This window comes from Dendropsophus ebraccatus, chromosome 4 (genome assembly GCF_027789765.1).
Source record: "Dendropsophus ebraccatus isolate aDenEbr1 chromosome 4, aDenEbr1.pat, whole genome shotgun sequence".
NCBI lineage: Eukaryota > Metazoa > Chordata > Amphibia > Anura > Hylidae > Dendropsophus > Dendropsophus ebraccatus.
Window position 1 is genome coordinate 54865744 of NC_091457.1, and position 18091 is coordinate 54883834.

An 18091-nucleotide genomic window follows, 5' to 3' on the forward strand; every position below is an offset into this window, starting at 1 on the left:
GTGACCCCATCCTGCCCCCCGCCCCCCAGATAGGTGACCCCATCTGGACCCCAGACCCCCAAAATTATCAGCCCTGGATTCCTGGCTTTATGGCAACGGCGGGAATCCAAATTAACCCCACAGGTCTCAGAGAAATAGACTTTTTCAAGCTCTATTTCTCTGATGACCTTATCAATTTGATGGTGGCGCAAACAAACCTGTACGCGCACCAATTTATAGCCCAGAACCCCTCCTCTTCTTTTGCTAGGCCCATGGCGTGGACCCCTACTGATGCAGCCGAAATGACAAAATTTTGGGGGCTCCTGCTGCACATGAGCCTAGTAAAAAAACCGACAATTTGGCAATATTGGAGTGGGGATATTATATATAATACCCCACTTTACAGTATGGCCATGGGACGGTTTCGATTCGAAGCCCTCCTAAAATTCTTGCATTACAATGACAATGCAAGGTGCCCCCCACGAGATGATCCCTCGTATGACCGACTGTACAAAGTACGGCCGGTCATAGAGCACTTCTCAGCCAAATTTACTGAGATGTATATCCCAGAGAAATACATCTCAGTAGATGAGTCCCTCCTGAGCTTCAAAGGAAGACTCCATTTCCGCCAGTACCTTCCTAACAAAAGATCGCGGTATGGCGTGAAACTATACAAACTCTGTGAGAGTACCTCAGGGTACACTTACAGATGTCGAGTGTATGAGGGTAGGGACACCCAAATCCAGCCCCCAGAATGCCCCCCCATCCTCGGAGTTAGTGGGAAGATTGTTTGGGAACTGATCTTCCCACTGCTGGATAAAGGTTATCACCTGTACGTTGATAACTTTTATACCAGCATCCCCCTGTTTCGGTCACTCGCTGCCCGAGCTACTGTAGCTTGCGGCACGATCCGAAAAAATCAAAGAGGTCTACCAAGTCACCCTGTTAGACAAGTAATGCCAAGGGGGGAGAGCAAGGCCTATGCCTGTGACAATATGTTGTTGGTCAAATATAAGGACAAACGTGATGTCCTTATTTTGACCACAATTCACAGGAATAGCGTCACCCCTGTCACTGTACGTGGTACCACAAACATGGTGAACAAACCTGATTGTGTTCTAGAGTACAATCAGTATATGGGAGGAGTTGATCTCTCAGATCAAGTCCTGAAACCATATAACGGCACGAGAAAAACCAGAACGTGGTATAAAAAGGTGGCCGTATATCTGGTACAGACAGCGATGTACAACGCTTTTGTGCTGTACCGACATGCCGGCCACCCGGGGAAATTCCTTGAATTCCAGGAAGCAGTGATCAAAGCCCTGATATTCGGCAGCCACGGAGCGGGCCCCAGCGCTTCTGGATATGAAGGACCCCGTATCGTACAGGGACAACATTTTCCAGGTGAAGTCCCCCACACTGGAAAAAAGGGGAGATCCCAAAAGAAATGCAGAGTGTGCCGTAAAAGGGGGATCAGGAAGGACACCACTTACCAGTGTGACACCTGTCCTGATCACCCCGGCCTCTGCATAAAGGATTGCTTCAAGGCGTACCACACGTCATTGGAGTTCTAAATTTTCTAAATTCTGTCCCTTATTCCTATTTCAGGGGTCACGTTGATCCAGGGATTAGTCTGATTGCCAATATAGAGTCGGGAAGGAATTTTTCCCCTGTGATGAGGCTACTGTCGTCTGCCTCACGAGGGTTTTTTGCCTTCCTCTGGATCAACACAGGTTGAATTTGATGGACACCTGTCATTTTCAACCTTATAAACTAATAATTGGCCTAATACCCCCAAATTAATTAAAATTGTCCCTTTTCCCCAACTAAATAGGCATGGCCCTCATTCCCATTAGAGGCGTGCCATGATGCAATTAGAAAGCCTCTGTGCGGCCAGGACAGTACAAACCCCCCACAAGTGACCCCATTCTGGAACTACACCCCGTAAGGAATCTAACAAGGGGGCAGCGGGGATATGGCCCCCTGGTGACGGCCACATTTGGGACGTGAAAATGAAAAAAATGGTATTTTTCATCTTCACAGCACATGTTCTACATATGTGCCCGTCACCAGTGGGGTCCATATGCTCACTGCACCCCTTGTTAGATTCCTTATGGGGTGTAGTTTCCAAAATGGGGTCACTTGTGGGGGGTTTCTATTGTCCTGGCAGCACAGGAGCTTTGTAAATGTGACATGGCCTCCATCCTCCATTCCAGCCTCTAAATGGCGCTCTGTCCCTCTGGTAGCTTGCCCTGTGCCCATATGGCCCATTATATCCACATGTGGGGTATTTTCATACTCAGGGGAAATTACCCTACACGTTTTGCATTTATTTTCTCTTTTAACCCCTTGTGGAAATGAAAAAAATTAAGGCTAGACCAACATTTAGTGTAAAAAAAAAAAAAAAAATTTACACTAAATCATTGATCTAGTCTTTATTTTTTCTTTTTCACAAGGGGTTAAAAGATAAAAAAAACACTAAATGTGTAGCGCAACGTCCCCCAAGTATGAAAATACCCCACATGTGAACATAAAGCGCCAGGCGGGTGCAGGGTAAGCCTCCGAAGGGAAGGAGCACCATTTGGCTAGAATGGATGGTGAATGCCATGTCGCATTTACAAAGGCCCTGTGTTGCCAAGACAGTGGAGGCCCCCCAAAAGTGACCCCATTCTGTAAACTGCACCCCTCAAGGAATCTAAAAAGGGGTGCAGTGAGCATATGGACCGCTTGATGACTGGCACATTTGTGCTGTGAAAATGAAAAATGGAAATTTTTCACTTTCACGTTACATTGTTCCCTATTTGTGCCCGTCACCAGTGGGGTCCATATGCTCACTGCACCCCTTGTTAGATTCCTTGAGCGGTGTAGTTTCCAAAATGGGGTCACTTGTGGCGGTTTACCACTGTTCTGGTAGCATAGGGCCTCTGTAAATGCAACATGGCCCTTGAAATCCATTTCAGCCAAATCCAGCCTCCAAAAGCCAAATAGTGCACCTTCCCATTGGAGGCTCGTCTTGCGGCCGCATGGCGCTTTATGTGCACATGTGGGGTATTTCTGTACTCGGGACAAACTGCTCTACACGTTTTGTGGGGTTTTTCTCTTTTAAACCCTTGTGAAAATGAAACATTCATAGCTAGGCCAATGTTTTAGTGTTAAAAATTTTATTTTTACACAACATCATTGATCTAGTCTTGACATTTCTCATTTGCACAAGGGGTTAAAAGAGAAGAAACAGAACAAAACATGTAGAGAAATTTCCCCTGAGTACGGAAATACCCCACATGTTGACCTAAGGCGCTATGCAGCCGCAAGACAAGCCTCCAATGGGAAGGAGCGCCATTTAGCTTTTTTCGGCTGGATTTGAGTAGAATGGATTTCGAGGGCCATGTTGCATTTAAAAACTCCCTGTGTTGCCAAAACAGTGAAACCCCCCCACAAGTGACCCCATTATGGAAACTACAACCCTCAAAGAATGTAACAAGGGGTGTAGTGAGCATATGGACCCCACTGGTGACTGGCACAAATGTGGAACAATGTGGCGTGAAAATAAAATATTAAATTTTTTTACACTATAATGTTGGTTTAGCCTTGAATTTTTCATTTTCACAAGGGGTTAAAAGAGAAAAAAAACACACAATGTGTAGAGCAATTTCCCCCGAGTCCGTAAATACCCCACATGTGGACATAAAGCGCCATGTGGGCGCAGGGCAAGCCTCCGAAGGGAAGGAGCGCCATTTGGATTTTGGAAGCTGGATTTCACTGGAATGGATTTCAAGGGCCATGTCGCATTTACAGAGCCCTCGTGCTGCCAAAACACTGGAAACCCCCCACAAGTGACCCCATTCTGGAAACTACACCCCTCAAGGAATCTAACAAGGGGTGCAGTGAGGATATGGACCCCTTGATGATGGGCACATTTGTGCCATGAAAGTGAAAAAATGAAAATTTTCCCTTTCACCTCACATTGTTCCACATTTGTGCCCGTCACCAGTGGGGTCCATATGCTCACTGCACCCCTTGTTAGATTCCTTGAGGGTTGTAGTTTCCAGAATGGTGTCACTTGTTGGGGGTTTCCAGTGTTTTGGCAGCACGAGGGCTCTGTAAATGCGACGTGGCCCTTGAAATCCTTTCCAGTGAAATTCAGCTTCCAAAAGCCAATTGGCGCTCCTTCCCTTTGGAGGCTCGTCCTGCGCCCCCTTGGCACTTTATCGCCACATGTGGGGTATTTCCGTACTCGAGAGAAAATTCGCTACACATTTTGTGTCTTTTTTTTCCTCTTATCCCTTTAAGAAAATGAAAAATTGAAGGCTAGAACAACGTTTTAGTGTAAAAAATAATTTTTTCTTTTTTCACGCCATATTGTTCGAAAAATCTGTGAAGCACCTGTGGGGTCCAAATGCTCACCGCACCCCTTGTTACATTCCTTGAGGGGTGTAGTTTTCTAAATGGTGTCCCTTTAGGGGTGTTTTTTAGGTTTTGGCACCCCAGAGCCTTTGCCAACCAGAAAGTGGTACAGTCAAAAATGACCAAATATAACGGAGGCATTGAAATTCACTAGGCGCTCCCTTATATCTGAGGCTTGTGGTTGCGTCAAATAGCGCAATAGGGCCACATATGGGGTATTTCTATAAACTGCAGAAACGGGGCAATCAATATTGGGGTGAATTTCTCTGGTAATAGGTTTATAATTATGAAAAATATTGGATTACAATAAAATCTCTGCACAGAAAATTAAAATTTTCAAATTTCTTACACACTTGGCTTTTATTTCTGTGACTCCCCTAAAGGGTTAAAACACTTTCTGGATATGCTTTTGCAGAGTGTGGGGGGTGCAGTTTCTAAAATGGGGTGCTTTGTGGGGCTTTCTAACATACAGGCCCCTCAAATACACTTTAAATCTGAACAGGTCCCTAAAAATATCTGATTTTGAAATTTTACTGAAAATTTGAAAATTTGCTGCTAATGTTTTAAGCTTCCTATTGTCTAAAAAAAAAGAAAGATTGTTTAATAAATGCCGCCAACATAAAGTAGACATGTTGCTAATGCTATTTAATATATAATGTATGTGGTATAACCACTTTCTGTATACGCAAAAAAGTTTCAAAGTTGGAAAAATGCATTTTTTCACATTTTTTCACATTATTTGGGATTTTTTTAATAAAAATTCGTTATGAGTATCGACTCTAATTTACCAGAAATGTAAAGTACAATATGTCACGAGAAAACAATCTCAGAATCAGCCGGATAGGTAAAAGCATCCCGAAGTTATTAATGAATAAAGTGACACTGGTCATATTCATAAAATTTGTCTCTGTCATTAAGGCCATTTCAGGCTCTGTCCTTAAGGGGCTAAACATGGGTACAAGTATCACTCTCACTCTCAAGTATTTCTTTCAATTTCCGGCAGAGCACAGTACTACTTTAAGTTGACACTCCCTTGACAAAATCCTCTCCTCTATGCTCCTCCACTCTACTCTAAACTCTACAAACACCGCTACAACTGCCTTTACTATATACATCACTTTCAAGTTTCTCTGCAGCACAGCTGCTGTACATTTTAACCTGGTCAGCTTTATTGTTTTTAGGCCAATGTTTTGTGGGAAATAACATAATAACGTAAGAAACCTTGTAATATATCTTATCAAAGAATAATGCTTCTTTCTATTGTTTAAGGGTTTCTTTCTTGCTACCTCCCCCTAAAAAAGGACCTGTCACCACTCCTGACCTGTCTGCTGTCTGTTTTAGCAAATACATGCAGTACCCATGAAATAACAATGCCATGCCATTTCCCTGTTATTCTTACTAGAAATGTAATGTAGAAATGACTCAACAATCAACTGGGTGTTGCCATTGGCGAGTGTGTCCCTACACAGTCTCGGACGAGCATCTCCGATTGATACCACCTAGTTGGTCATACATTTCTATAATATTAACAGGAACGGTACAACCCAGACTTTTTATTTCAAGGTAATTGCATGTACCTGCATGTAGACGGGCCCAGTCACTGAAGGTCTGCAGCTGTTGGAGGTCCTAGGTGCATTATACTGTATACTGGAAGCTTTGTGGCAGACCACCAAAATACGTAGCTTTGTGGATTACAAATAAACCCAGCATATCAGAAACAAATATTGTCACACCTTGACCACCACCATTACCACCACATAGTGACTAATACTACCATACCATCACTAAATTCCACTATACAAAAAACAGTATCCCTCCATACATCTAACCCATATAGAAGTAAATACCAATGGTACACAGGCACTGCACACCATATACTTTAGAGGAGAGGTCTGGCAATTTCTAAAAGTTAGCAGCCTGCAGGGGGAGGGGGGAAATTGATTACAAGAAACAACTTACCTCTCCCCCTGCCTCGCGGTGAGCGGCTGGAGCGGCCGCGGGAACCCCGCTGGGCTCCAGGATCTCCAGGGTTTTCCCATTACGACCCAGCTGATGGACTGGCTGCTCAATCAGTCAGTGACTGGGGTGGGACGCCGCTCCAGTCACTGATTGGTTGAGTGGCCAGTCCATCAGCTGGGACAGGTATTTTCCACCAAGTTGTGCCATCATCACAACTTCAGCCGCTCTAGCTGCTCTCACGGGCAAGGGGAGAGGTAGGTTCCTACAGTTAATCAATTTCTCCCCTCCCTCTGCAGGCTGTCAGCTTTTAGAAATCACTTCTCCTGTAAGTGATTGCAGTGCAGTTACATCTAGTGACTCCCAGTACCATCTTTACCTCTATACATGCTCCCCTTCTGTATTGCTTCACACTGTAACAAAACCCACTTTGTTCCCCATGTAGTATTTAGGTGCAATTTGGATCCTTAGATAGTACTTAGGCCCCCTTTATGCCCTCACATTGTAGAAAGGCCATTACCTTTACCGTTATATAGTAGGTAGGCTGGTATGCCTCCATGTAATAATCAAGCCTTCTCTGTGCATCCCTCTGTGCCCCTATATAATAGTTTGACCTCGCTGTCCCCACATAGAAGTTAGACCCTTTTATGTCCCCCATATAGTGGTTAGGCCTCTCTTTGCTTATTATAGAAATTGGACCCCTCTGCCTCTGCCATTTTCTGAACTGTGACATCTACAGAGTTTAACTGTCAGGATCAGACTGAAGTCTGATCCCAGCAGAGTGTCAGTGGTAATATTTAGCCAGTACCCTTTGCATGTTTATGTTTTCCAGAGCCTCACATTAATTACAACACCCACTATACTGCATTAAAGGGGTACTTCCTTAAATAAAAATAGTTTTCCGGTCAACTAGTGTTAGAAATTATATAGATTTGTAAATTACTTTGATTTTAAAATCTCAAGTCTTCTAGTACCTATCAGCTATGTCCTGCAGGAAGTGGTGTATTCTTTCTGGCCTCACACAGTGCTCTGTGCTGCCACCTCTGTCCGTGAAAGGAACTGTCCAGAGCATGAGCGGTTCTCTATGGGGGTGTGCTACTAGTGTGGACAGTTACTGTTACGGACAGAGGTGGAGATGACATACAACAGCATCACAGTGGGCGGGTGAATGAGCATGGAGAATGATACATAGCAAACAGGGAAGGCCCTGTTGCTTCTGTGCGGGCAGTATCCTCCTCTGTAAACAGGGACTGTTAGGTAACACCTGAAAACTGCACTGATTTGTGTTATAAAATAATCCTGAAATCTTGCAGTTTACGTTCTGAGGCAGTTCTGTACAGGTCTCCATCAGCGGCAAGGATAAGGCTTAATTCACAACAAAAAAAACATGTTAAAAACACACAGTGGGAGCCTAGTCTTACAGTGAAAGATGTCATCAGTATAGAGTTTAGACAGGTTCAGGCCATTTACAATGGGTGATGGTTGCTATCCCCCCTCAACCCCCCTGCACATCACACAGCATGCCTAGAAAACTCTCCCATCCAAGTGAATATGGTCAGGGTCAGTTTACTGTTGGAGGCTGCTCCAAAGCATATCTCTCAATTTGTGAAGAAAGTTCAGGACAACTGACACCATAATAAAGTGCAAAAAAATCTAAGGGGCAATTCTCTCTAAGATGATGATATGGTCTCAATTATTGTAACTAGCAAAAAGCCCCTTTTGACGTAAATGTCCACAAGCCCCACCCCTTTTTGGCGTGGTTGGAACAGTCACATGGAAATCAATGGTCTGCCAGCACTAAACATGGCCGCCTTCTTCCTCACTACCCAGGCTGCTTTGCGCAGGTGTCATTTTCAAGTGGAACATTTGAGCGGCAGGTCCCGCCCCCTTTCAAGCAGCGCGCGGCTCCCGCTTCGGGAACATGGCGGCTTCTGTAGTTCTGGACCGGAGCTTCACCGAACTGAGCGCGGCCGAGCGGGAAGTCAAAAGGAATTTCCGGGACCTGACTCTACACCCCGGTAATGAGCTGTCACATGTGCGAGGGGGGAGGACGGGGTCCCTTTAAGAGGCGCGTGCTGTTGCAGTGTATGCTCCGGAGCGGTGCCGCCGCATTGTGCACATACAGCTGCCCTATAGTCTGTAGTGTCCCTAATAAAAGGTGTTAGGCATGCGCCAGTTGAGGAAAAAGGCGCAGGTTTGCCTTGGCTGTATGACACGTGCTCTCAAATGTCTTACAGGAGGAAGAAGTCACGTGAAGCTTTTTAGCCTGACATGTCTAGAGACTCAGCACTGAGATTCACTATTAGCACCATGATAGTGAGGTCATATATGTACCTAGTCCAGTATACTGGTGCAGCGCTGACTGTGGTGTGCCTGTATACATCCTCCCCCCGCAGGTGTGTGCGCGCGTGCCTGTATACATCCTCCCCCCGCAGGTGTGTGCGCGCGTGCCTGTATACATCCTCCCCCCGGGTGTGTGCACCTGTATACATCCCCCCCCAGGTGTGTGCGCCTGCATACAACCCCCCCAGGTGTGTGCGCCTGTATACATCCTCCCCCCGGGTGTGTGCACCTGTATACATCCCCCCCGGGTGTGTGCGCCTGCATACATCCCCCCCAGGTGTGTACGCCTGTATACATCCCCCCCCCAGGTGTGTGCGCCTGTATACATCCCCCCCAGGTGTGTGCGCCTGTATACATCCCCCCCCCAGGTGTGTGCGCCTGTATACATCCCCCCCCCAGGTGTGTGCGCCTGTATACATCCCCCCCAGGTGTGTGTGCGCCTGTATACATCCCCCCCCCCCAGGTGTGTGCGCCTGTATACATCCCCCCCCCCAGGTGTGTGCGCCTGTATACATCCCCCCCCCAGGTGTGTGCGCCTGTATACATCCCCCCCCCCCCAGGTGTGTGCGCGCCTGTATACATCCCCCCCCCAGGTGTGTGCGCCTGTATACATCCCCCCCCCAGGTGTGTGCGCCTGTATACATCCCCCCCAGGTGTGTGCGCCTGTATACATCCCCCCCCCAGGTGTGTGCGCCTGTATACATCCCCCCCCAGGTGTGTGCGCCTGTATACATCCCCCCCAGGTGTGTGCGCCTGTATACATCCCCCCCCAGGTGTGTGCGCCTGTATACATCCCCCCCAGGTGTGTGCGCCTGTATACATCCCCCCCCCCCCCAGGTGTGTGCGCCTGTATACATTCCCCCCCAGGTGTGTGCTCGTGCCTGTATACATCCTCCCCCCAGGTGTGTGCGCCTGTATACACCCCCCCCCAATGTGTGCGCGTGCCTGTATACATCCTCCCCCCAGGTGTGTGCGCCTGTATACATCCTCCCCCCCCCCCCCCCCAGGTGTATGCGCGTGCCTGTAAACATCCTCCCCCCCCAGGTGTGTGCGCGTGCCTGTAAACATCCTCCCCCCCCCCCCCCTAGGTGTGTGCGCGTGCCTGTATACATCCCCCCCGCCCCCCCCAGGTGTGTGTGCGCGCGCGCGCCTGTATACATCCCCCCCCCAGGTGTGTGCACCTGTATACATCCTCCCCCCCCAGGTGTGTGCGCGTGCCTGTATACATCCCCTCCCCCCCAGGTGTGTGCGCCTGTATACATCCTCCCCCCCAGGTGTGTGCGCGTGCCTGTATACATCCTCCCCCCAGGTGTGTGCGCCTGTATACATCCTCCCTCCCCCCCCCCCGCCCAGGTGTGTGCGCGTGCCTGTATACATCCTCCCCCCAGGTGTGTGCACCTGTATACATCCTCCCCCCCCCCCCCCAGGTGTGTGCGCGTGCCTGTATACATCCCCCCCAGGTGTGTGCGCGTGCCTGTATACATCCCCCCCCCCCCAGGTGTGTGCGCCTGTATACATCCCCCCCAGGTGTGTGCGCCTGTATACATCCCCCCCCCAGGTGTGTGCGCCTGTATACATCCCCCCCCCAGGTGTGTGTGCCTGTATACATCCCCCCCCCAGGTGTGTGCGCCTGTATACATCCTCCCCCCCAGGTGTGTGCGCCTGTATACATCCTCCCCCCCAGGTGTGTGCGCCTGTATACATCCTCCCCCCCAGGTGTGTGCGCCTGTATACATCCTCCCCCCCAGGTGTGTGCGCCTGTATACATCCTCCCCCCCAGGTGTGTGCGCCTGTATACATCCTCCCCCCCAGGTGTGTGCGCCTGTATACATCCTCCCCCCCAGGTGTGTGCGCCTGTATACATCCTCCCCCCCAGGTGTGTGCGCCTGTATACATCCTCCCCCCCAGGTGTGTGCGCCTGTATACATCCTCCCCCCCAGGTGTGTGCGCCTGTATACATCCTCCCCCCCAGGTGTGTGCGCCTGTATACATCCTCCCCCCCAGGTGTGTGCGCCTGTATACATCCTCCCCCCCAGGTGTGTGCGCCTGTATACATCCTCCCCCCCAGGTGTGTGCGCCTGTATACATCCTCCCCCCCAGGTGTGTGCGCCTGTATACATCCTCCCCCCCAGGTGTGTGCGCCTGTATACATCCTCCCCCCAGGTGTGTGCGCCTGTATACATCCTCCCCCCCAGGTGTGTGCGCCTGTATACATCCTCCCCCCCAGGTGTGTGCGCCTGTATACATCCTCCCCCCCAGGTGTGTGCGCCTGTATACATCCTCCCCCCCAGGTGTGTGCGCCTGTATACATCCTCCCCCCCCGGTGTGTGCGCCTGTATACATCCTCCCCCCAGGTGTGTGCGCCTGTATACATCCCCCCGGGTGTGTGCGCCTGTATACATCCCCCCCGGGTGTGTGCGCCTGTATACATCCTCCCCCCCAGGTGTGTGCGCCTGTATATATCCCCCCCCCAGGTGTGTGCGCCTGTATACATCCCCCCCCAGGTGTGTGCGCCTGTATACATCCCCCCCCCCCCAGGTGTGTGCGCCTGTATACATCCCCCCCCCAGGTGTGTGCTCGTGCCTGTATACATCCTCCCCCCAGGTGTGTGCGCCTGTATACATCCCCCCCCTTAATGTGTGCGCGTGCCTATATACATCCTCCCCCCAGGTGTGTGCGCCTGTATACATCCTCCCCCCCCAGGAGTATGCGCGTGCCTTTAAACATCCTCCCCCCCCCCCCAGGTGTGTGCGCGTGCCTGTATACATCCCCCCCGCCCCCCCAGGTGTGTGTGCGCGCGCGCGCGCCTGTATACATCCCCCCCCCAGGTGTGTGCACCTGTATACATCCTCCCCCCCAGGTGTGTGCGCGTGCCTGTATACATCCTCCCCCCCAGGTGTGTGCGCGTGCCTGTATACATCCTCCCCCCCAGGTGTGTGCGCCTGTATACATCCTCCCCCCCAGGTGTGTGCGCCTGTATACATCCTCCCCCCCAGGTGTGTGCGCCTGTATACATCCTCCCCCCCAGGTGTGTGCGCGTGCCTGTATACATCCTCCCCCCCAGGTGTGTGCGCCTGTATACATCCTCCCCCCCAGGTGTGTGCGCCTGTATACATCCTCCCCCCCAGGTGTGTGCGCCTGTATACATCCTCCCCCCCCCCCAGGTGTGTGCGCGTGCCTGTAAACATCCTCCCCCCCCCCCCCAGGTGTGTGCGCGTGCCTGTAAACATCCTCCCCCCCCCCCCAGGTGTGTGCGCGTGCCTGTATACATCCCCCCCCCAGGTGTGTGCGCGTGCCTGTATACATCCCCCCCCCCGGTGTGTGCGCCTGTATACATCCCCCCCCCCCCAGGTGTGTGCGCCTGTATACATCCTCCCCCCCCAGGTGTGTGCGTGCGCCTGTATACATCCTCCCCCCCAGGTGTGTGCGTGTGCCTGTATACATCCTCCCCCCAGGTGTGTGCGCCTGTATACATCCTCCCCCCCCCCCCCCCCCAGGTGTGTGCGCGTGCCTGTATACATCCTCCCCCCAGGTGTGTGCACCTGTATACACCTTCCCCCCCCCCAGTTGTGTGCGCGTGCCTGTATACATCCCCCCCAGGTGTGTGCGCCTGTATACATCCCCCCCCCAGGTGTGTGCGCCTGTATACATCCCCCCCCCCAGGTGTGTGCGCCTGTATACATCCCACCCCCCAGGTGTGTGCGCCTGTATACATCCCACCCCCCAGGTGTGTGCGCGCCTGTATACATCCTCCCCCCCCAGGTGTGTGCGCCTGTATACATCCTCCCCCCCAGGTGTGTGCGCCTGTATACATCCTCCCCCCCAGGTGTGTGCGCCTGTATACATCCTCCCCCCCCAGGTGTGTGCGCCTGTATACATCCTCCCCCCCCAGGTGTGTGCGCCTGTATACATCCCCCCCCCCAGGTGTGTGCGCGTGCCTGTATACATCCTCCCCCCCCCCCCAGGTGTGTGTGCGCGTGCCTGTATACATCCTCCCCCCGGGTGTGTGCGCCTGTATACATCCCCCCCGGGTGTGTGCGCCTGTATACATCCCCCCCGGGTGTGTGCGCCTGTATACATGCCCCCCGGGTGTGTGCGCCTGTACACATCCCCCCCGGGTGTGTGCGCCTGTATACATCCTCCCCCCCCAGGTGTGTGCGCCTGTATACATCCTCCCCCCCCCCCCAGGTGTGTGCGTGTGCCTGTATACATCCCCCTCCAGGTGTGTGCGCGTGCCTGTGTACATCCCCCCTCCAGGTGTGTGCGCGTGCCTGTGTACATCCCCCCCCCCATGTGTGTGCGCGTGCCTGTGTACATCCCCCCCATGTGTGTGCGCGCGTGCCTGTATACATCCCCCCCAGGTGTGTGCGGTCGCCTGTATCCCCCCCCCCCCCCCCCCCAAGATGTGTGCTCACGCCTGTATACATCCCCCCCAAGGTGTGTGCGCGCCTGTATACATCCTCCCCCCCCCCCCCCCCAGATGTGTGCGCGTGCCTGTATACATCCTCCCCCCCAGATGTGTGCGCGTGCCTGTATACATCCTCCCCCCAAGATGTGTGCACGTGCCTGTATACATCCTCCCCCCCAGGTGTGTGTGTGCGCCTGTATACATCCCCTCCCAGGTGTGTGTGTGCCTGTATACATCCCCCAGGTGTGTGCGCCCCTGTATACATCCTCCCCCCAGGTGTGTGCGTGCCTGTATACATCCCCCCAGGTGTGTGTGTGTGTGTGCGTGCGCGCGCGCCTGTATACATCCTCCCCCACAGGTGTGTGTGTGCGCCTGTATACATCCCCCAGGTGTGTGCGCCCCTGTATACATCCTCCCCCCCCCCCCAGGTGTGTGCGCCCCTGTATACATCCTCCCCCCCAGGTGTGTGCGCCCCTGTATACATCCTCCCCCCAGGTGTGTGCCTGCCTGTATACATCCCCCCAGGTGTGTGTGTGTGTGTGTGTGTGTGTGTGTGTGTGTGTGTGTGTGTGCGCGCGCGCGCCTGTATACATCGTGGAACGTGGTAATAAGGCCTGATATTTCTAACTGCACCACTAAGCTGAATTGGTACAAAATAAATAAAATGAGCGCTTTGCCACTCCTCTCCGGGTGCCTGGAAAAGCTGGATCCAGTCCTGGGACTTGGTCAAGCTTATCAAGGCACCCGGAATGAAGCGGCACAGAGTTCAAAGGCAGCCGGCTGACAAGCTGACCGCAGAGCCTAGCAAAGCACTTCACTAGTACTGTAAATTCCCTAGTTACAATGTTATGGCCAGTTGTAGGATGATAATATACTCCAGTCTGGTAATGGCACATTATTACATGTATAATACATGTTACTTTGCATTGCAGATGTCACTCCTGTGATTGGTGGCCTCAAATATGGCGAGAGTGCAGGGGGTTATTACTACAAGGAAAGCAGCAGTCTTCTCTCTGCTACAAGGAATCGCTTCTTGTACTGGTGAGTTTACCTCAGATCTTTGCCTTATTGTAGGAGTTTTCTGGGAATATACTGTGATAAACCACCATTGCATGATCATGGTGCACCCAGCCCCAAAGGAACAATAGATTTACAGCACCTCAGCAACCAGCACTATCCTTCCAGGGTTGATCATCTAGGGATGTGGAGGTGCCTGATCCTTCAGCTTTGTCACATTAAAGAAGCAACTGATCAGTTTAAAGGGTTTATCCAGGATTGGATAAAGCGCAGTTACTTGTAAAACAGCACCACACCTGTGTTCAGGTTGTGTGTGCTATTACAATTCAGCTGTATTCACTTCAGTGGAACTGAGCTGCAAAACCGCAGCCAAACTGAAGATAGGAGAGGTGCTGTTTCTGGGGGAAAGCACTCATGTTTTTCATTTTTTTTCTGTGAGGGAAAGAGTGATGGATTTACACAGGGAGATGTGCGGCCGATAGCAATAGATCAGCCATGCGTTTTCCCGCACATCGGCTGATTGCTGACACTTTTACAGGCGATTTTTAGCCTTAGAAGCATTTTTAGTAACACATTTTTAGTAAAACTTGCCCCCCAAAAGTCATACAGATCCCCAATAAACACTTATTACAAGAAAAAGCACATAAATGGCTTTTTCCCTGCACTTACTACTGCATCAAAGCTTCACTTCCTGGATAACATGGTGATGTCACCACCCGACTCCCAGAGCTGTGCGGGCTGTGGCTGCTGGAGAGGATGATGGCAGAGGGATGCTCAGTGTCCCTCCAGTGCCCTGTGTCCCTCAGTGTCCCCCTGCCATCATCCACTCCAGCAGCCACAGCCCGCACAGCTCTGGGAGTCGTGACATCACCATTTTATCCGGGAAGTGAAGCCTTGATGCAGTAGTAAGTGCAGGGAAAAAGGCCTTAATGTGCTTTTTCTCGTAATAAGTGTATATTGGTGATTTGTATAACTTTTGGGGGGCAATACAATACTTTAATAAAAAAAAGTTTCCGGACTTCTCCAAGTGGGGATCACCTCTGCTGTTAGAAACTATTCCAGATTGTAAGGAATCTGCCTCAACTGTTTATGCCTTTGTCTATCCATTTGAGCAGGGGAAAGACAGAGTGATTGTTTTCACCCAGTCCTGGAAAGTAGGGGTGTTGGCCTGCAAGGTTTCTCATAAGAGGGCGCAATCCTATAGAAACGTCTACAGGTCTGCAGTGAAGAAAACATGTATGAGTCACCAGTCCTTTTGGCAGGGATGACAAGTACATTAGAGCAGTGTTTCCCAACCTGCAATACACATCACACGGGGTGCGTGGCGCAGGTTAAGGGGGTATGTGGAAGGTGTAAAAAAAATACACATATATAAACAAAAAAAGCCTTTTGCTTTAGGTGCATTATTATTCAGCACTGCACCTGACTCCACCCCCCTTTCTTTCCCCAGCAGCAGCAGCTTACCAGTGTTCTGTACAGGGGGTAGAGCTTGGTGATGCTGCTGGGGGACAGAAGGAGATTGACAACCTCAACAGCAGCACTGATTGGTCCTCAGTGACAGCTCCGAGCCACACAACCCTGGCTGCAGGTGGAAATGTTTTCGCCTACAAGGGGCCATGTATCTGCACCTCCAGTTTAGGCAAGCCTGACCCTTCCCCACTGTAAGTGTCCCTACACGTTTTCTACAAGGTTTGTTTTTGTGACCCTCTCTACCTCTTGTGTGTGTTCCCAGTGTACTACCACAAGCCTGGTGTGAATCAGCACTAGGTAGCAGAATTATGCACAAACCAGTCAGTGTGCAAAAAAAGTGGAGACTTTTTTTGCTGATGTGCACCCTGCTCACCACATGTGTGAGCACAGGGCATGGCCTTATTTCTGTTTACCATGGTAAAAATCTATTCCAGCTCTGACCTGCTGTAAACTTAGCTAAATATACTGAAAGACGTGGGACATGTCAGCAGTTGTTTTTACGAAAGACTAGCATACAGGTGTTGTGGAAGGTAGACCGGTCTTCATTGAGTTTAATAAATCCCTGATGGGCCTATACCATTCAACCTGTTAGTGATTATCTGTAAGTTATTTTATGACCGCCACTAAGGTGGCTTCAGCTAGGCTGCTGTCACATGACAGCTGGGCTACCGTGCTAAATGCCTCCAATCCTGGCAGATTAAAGCTATATGGTATTCACCAACCCACTCCCCCAAACTGTTGGTACTGTCCGTTTAATGAGAGTAAGTCCTTCTGAGTCAAAGTGCTGTGGCCTAAAGTGTCTGTGCCCTAGGCCTGTGACTCCTCTCCTTTCTTCCTCCCTGGCCTCCTCATTTTTAGGAATGCCCCTGGGCAGGATTTCTCCTATTCATCGCTTGTCTAAACATTGCACGTGTGCCTTAACAATCCGAAATGGCACATGTGCACTGTTAAGGCAAGTGATGAATGGAAGAAATCCTGCCCCTGCTCTGGACAGTTTCTGTTTTTGACAGAGATGTCATCAGGAAGCACTGTGTAAGACTGAATAGAAAGTAACATTTCCTGCAGGATATTCAGTAGCTGAGAAGTGTGGGAAGAGTTGAGATTTTTAAGTAGAAGTATATTACATACACTACCGTTCAAAAGTTTGGGGTCACCCAAACAATTTTTTGTTTTCCATGAAAAGTCACACTTATTCACCACCATGTGTTGTGAAATGAATAGAAAATAGTCAAGACATTGACAAGGTTAGAAATAATGATTTGTACTTGAAATAACATTGTTTTTACATCAAACTTTGCTTTCGTCAAAGAATCCTCCTTTTGCAGCAATTACAGCATTGCACACCTTTGGCATTCTAGCTATTAATCTGTTGAGGTAAGCTGGAGAAATTGCACCCCACGCTTCTAGAAGCAGCTCCCACAAGTTGGATTGGTCTGATGGGCACTTCTGGCGTACCATACGGTCAAGCTGTTCCCACAACAGCTCAATGGGGTTCAGATCTGGTGACTGCGCTGGCCACTCCATTACTGATAGAATACCAGCTGCCTGCTTCTGCTGTAAATAGTTCTTGCACAATTTGGAGGTGTGTTTAGGGTCATTGTCCTGTTGTAGGATGAAATTGGCTCCAATCAAGCGCTGTCCACTGGGTATGGCATGGCGTTGCAAAATTGAGTGATAGCCTTCCTTATTCAGAATCCCTATTACCCTGTACAAATCTCCCACCTTACCAGCACCAAAGCAACCCCAGACCATCACATTACCTCCACCATGCTTAAAGGGGTAGTGCGGCAGTAAAGAATTATTCACAGAATAACACACATTACAAAGTTATACAACGTGTACCCGGAAGTGTGGTGCACTATACTCACCTGTCACGTGCCGACACCCGTCTCCGATCTTCATTCTGTGACGTCATCTTCGGGCGGCCGGCGAACAGCTCTGTCTGTTCCGAATGCCGGCCGCCCTCTGCAGCGTCATCCCATGCTCAGCCGCGATTGGCTAAGCATAACTGTGCTCAGCCAATCGCGACTGAGCACAGTTGTGACGCGGCGGAGGGGGGACGGGCGGCAGCGGTTCGGCCGTCCGTCCGAAGATGACGTTTGGCACAAAATGGCGGATAGCCCTCGACACGGATCAGGTAATGTATAATGCACCAACACTTCCGGGTACACGTGCAGGGGTGGTGGGACACGGGGAAGGGGGCGATTCACAGACATAACATACATTACAAAGTTGTATAACTTTGTAATGTGTGTTATTCTGTGAATAATTTTTTAGCGCCGCACTACCCCTTTAACAGATGGCGTCAGGCATTCTTCCAGCATCTTTTCATTTGTTCTGCGTCTCACAAACGTTCTTCTTTGTTATCCAAACACCTCAAACTTGGATTCATCCGTCCACAACACTTTTTTCCAGTCTTCCTCTGTCCAATGTCTGTGTTCTTTTGCCCATCTTAATCTTTTTCTTTTATTGGCCAGTCTCAGATATGGCTTTTTCTTTGCTACTCTGCCCTGA

The 18091-nt window shown here is 50.4% G+C and overlaps 1 protein-coding gene across 1 annotated transcript in view; it reads left to right on the plus strand.

Moving 5' to 3' along the window:
* Nucleotides 1-8226: 8226 nt before the first annotated feature.
* Nucleotides 8227-18091, plus strand: part of NUP160 (nucleoporin 160) — a 54046-nt gene continuing 44181 nt past the window's right edge. Inside the window, exons 1-2 of the mRNA XM_069965818.1 lie at nucleotides 8227-8357; nucleotides 14023-14131. Of these exons, the coding sequence (XP_069821919.1) occupies nucleotides 8261-8357; nucleotides 14023-14131 (206 nt within the window). The 5' untranslated portion in view covers nucleotides 8227-8260. The remainder of the gene's footprint in view (nucleotides 8358-14022; nucleotides 14132-18091) is intronic.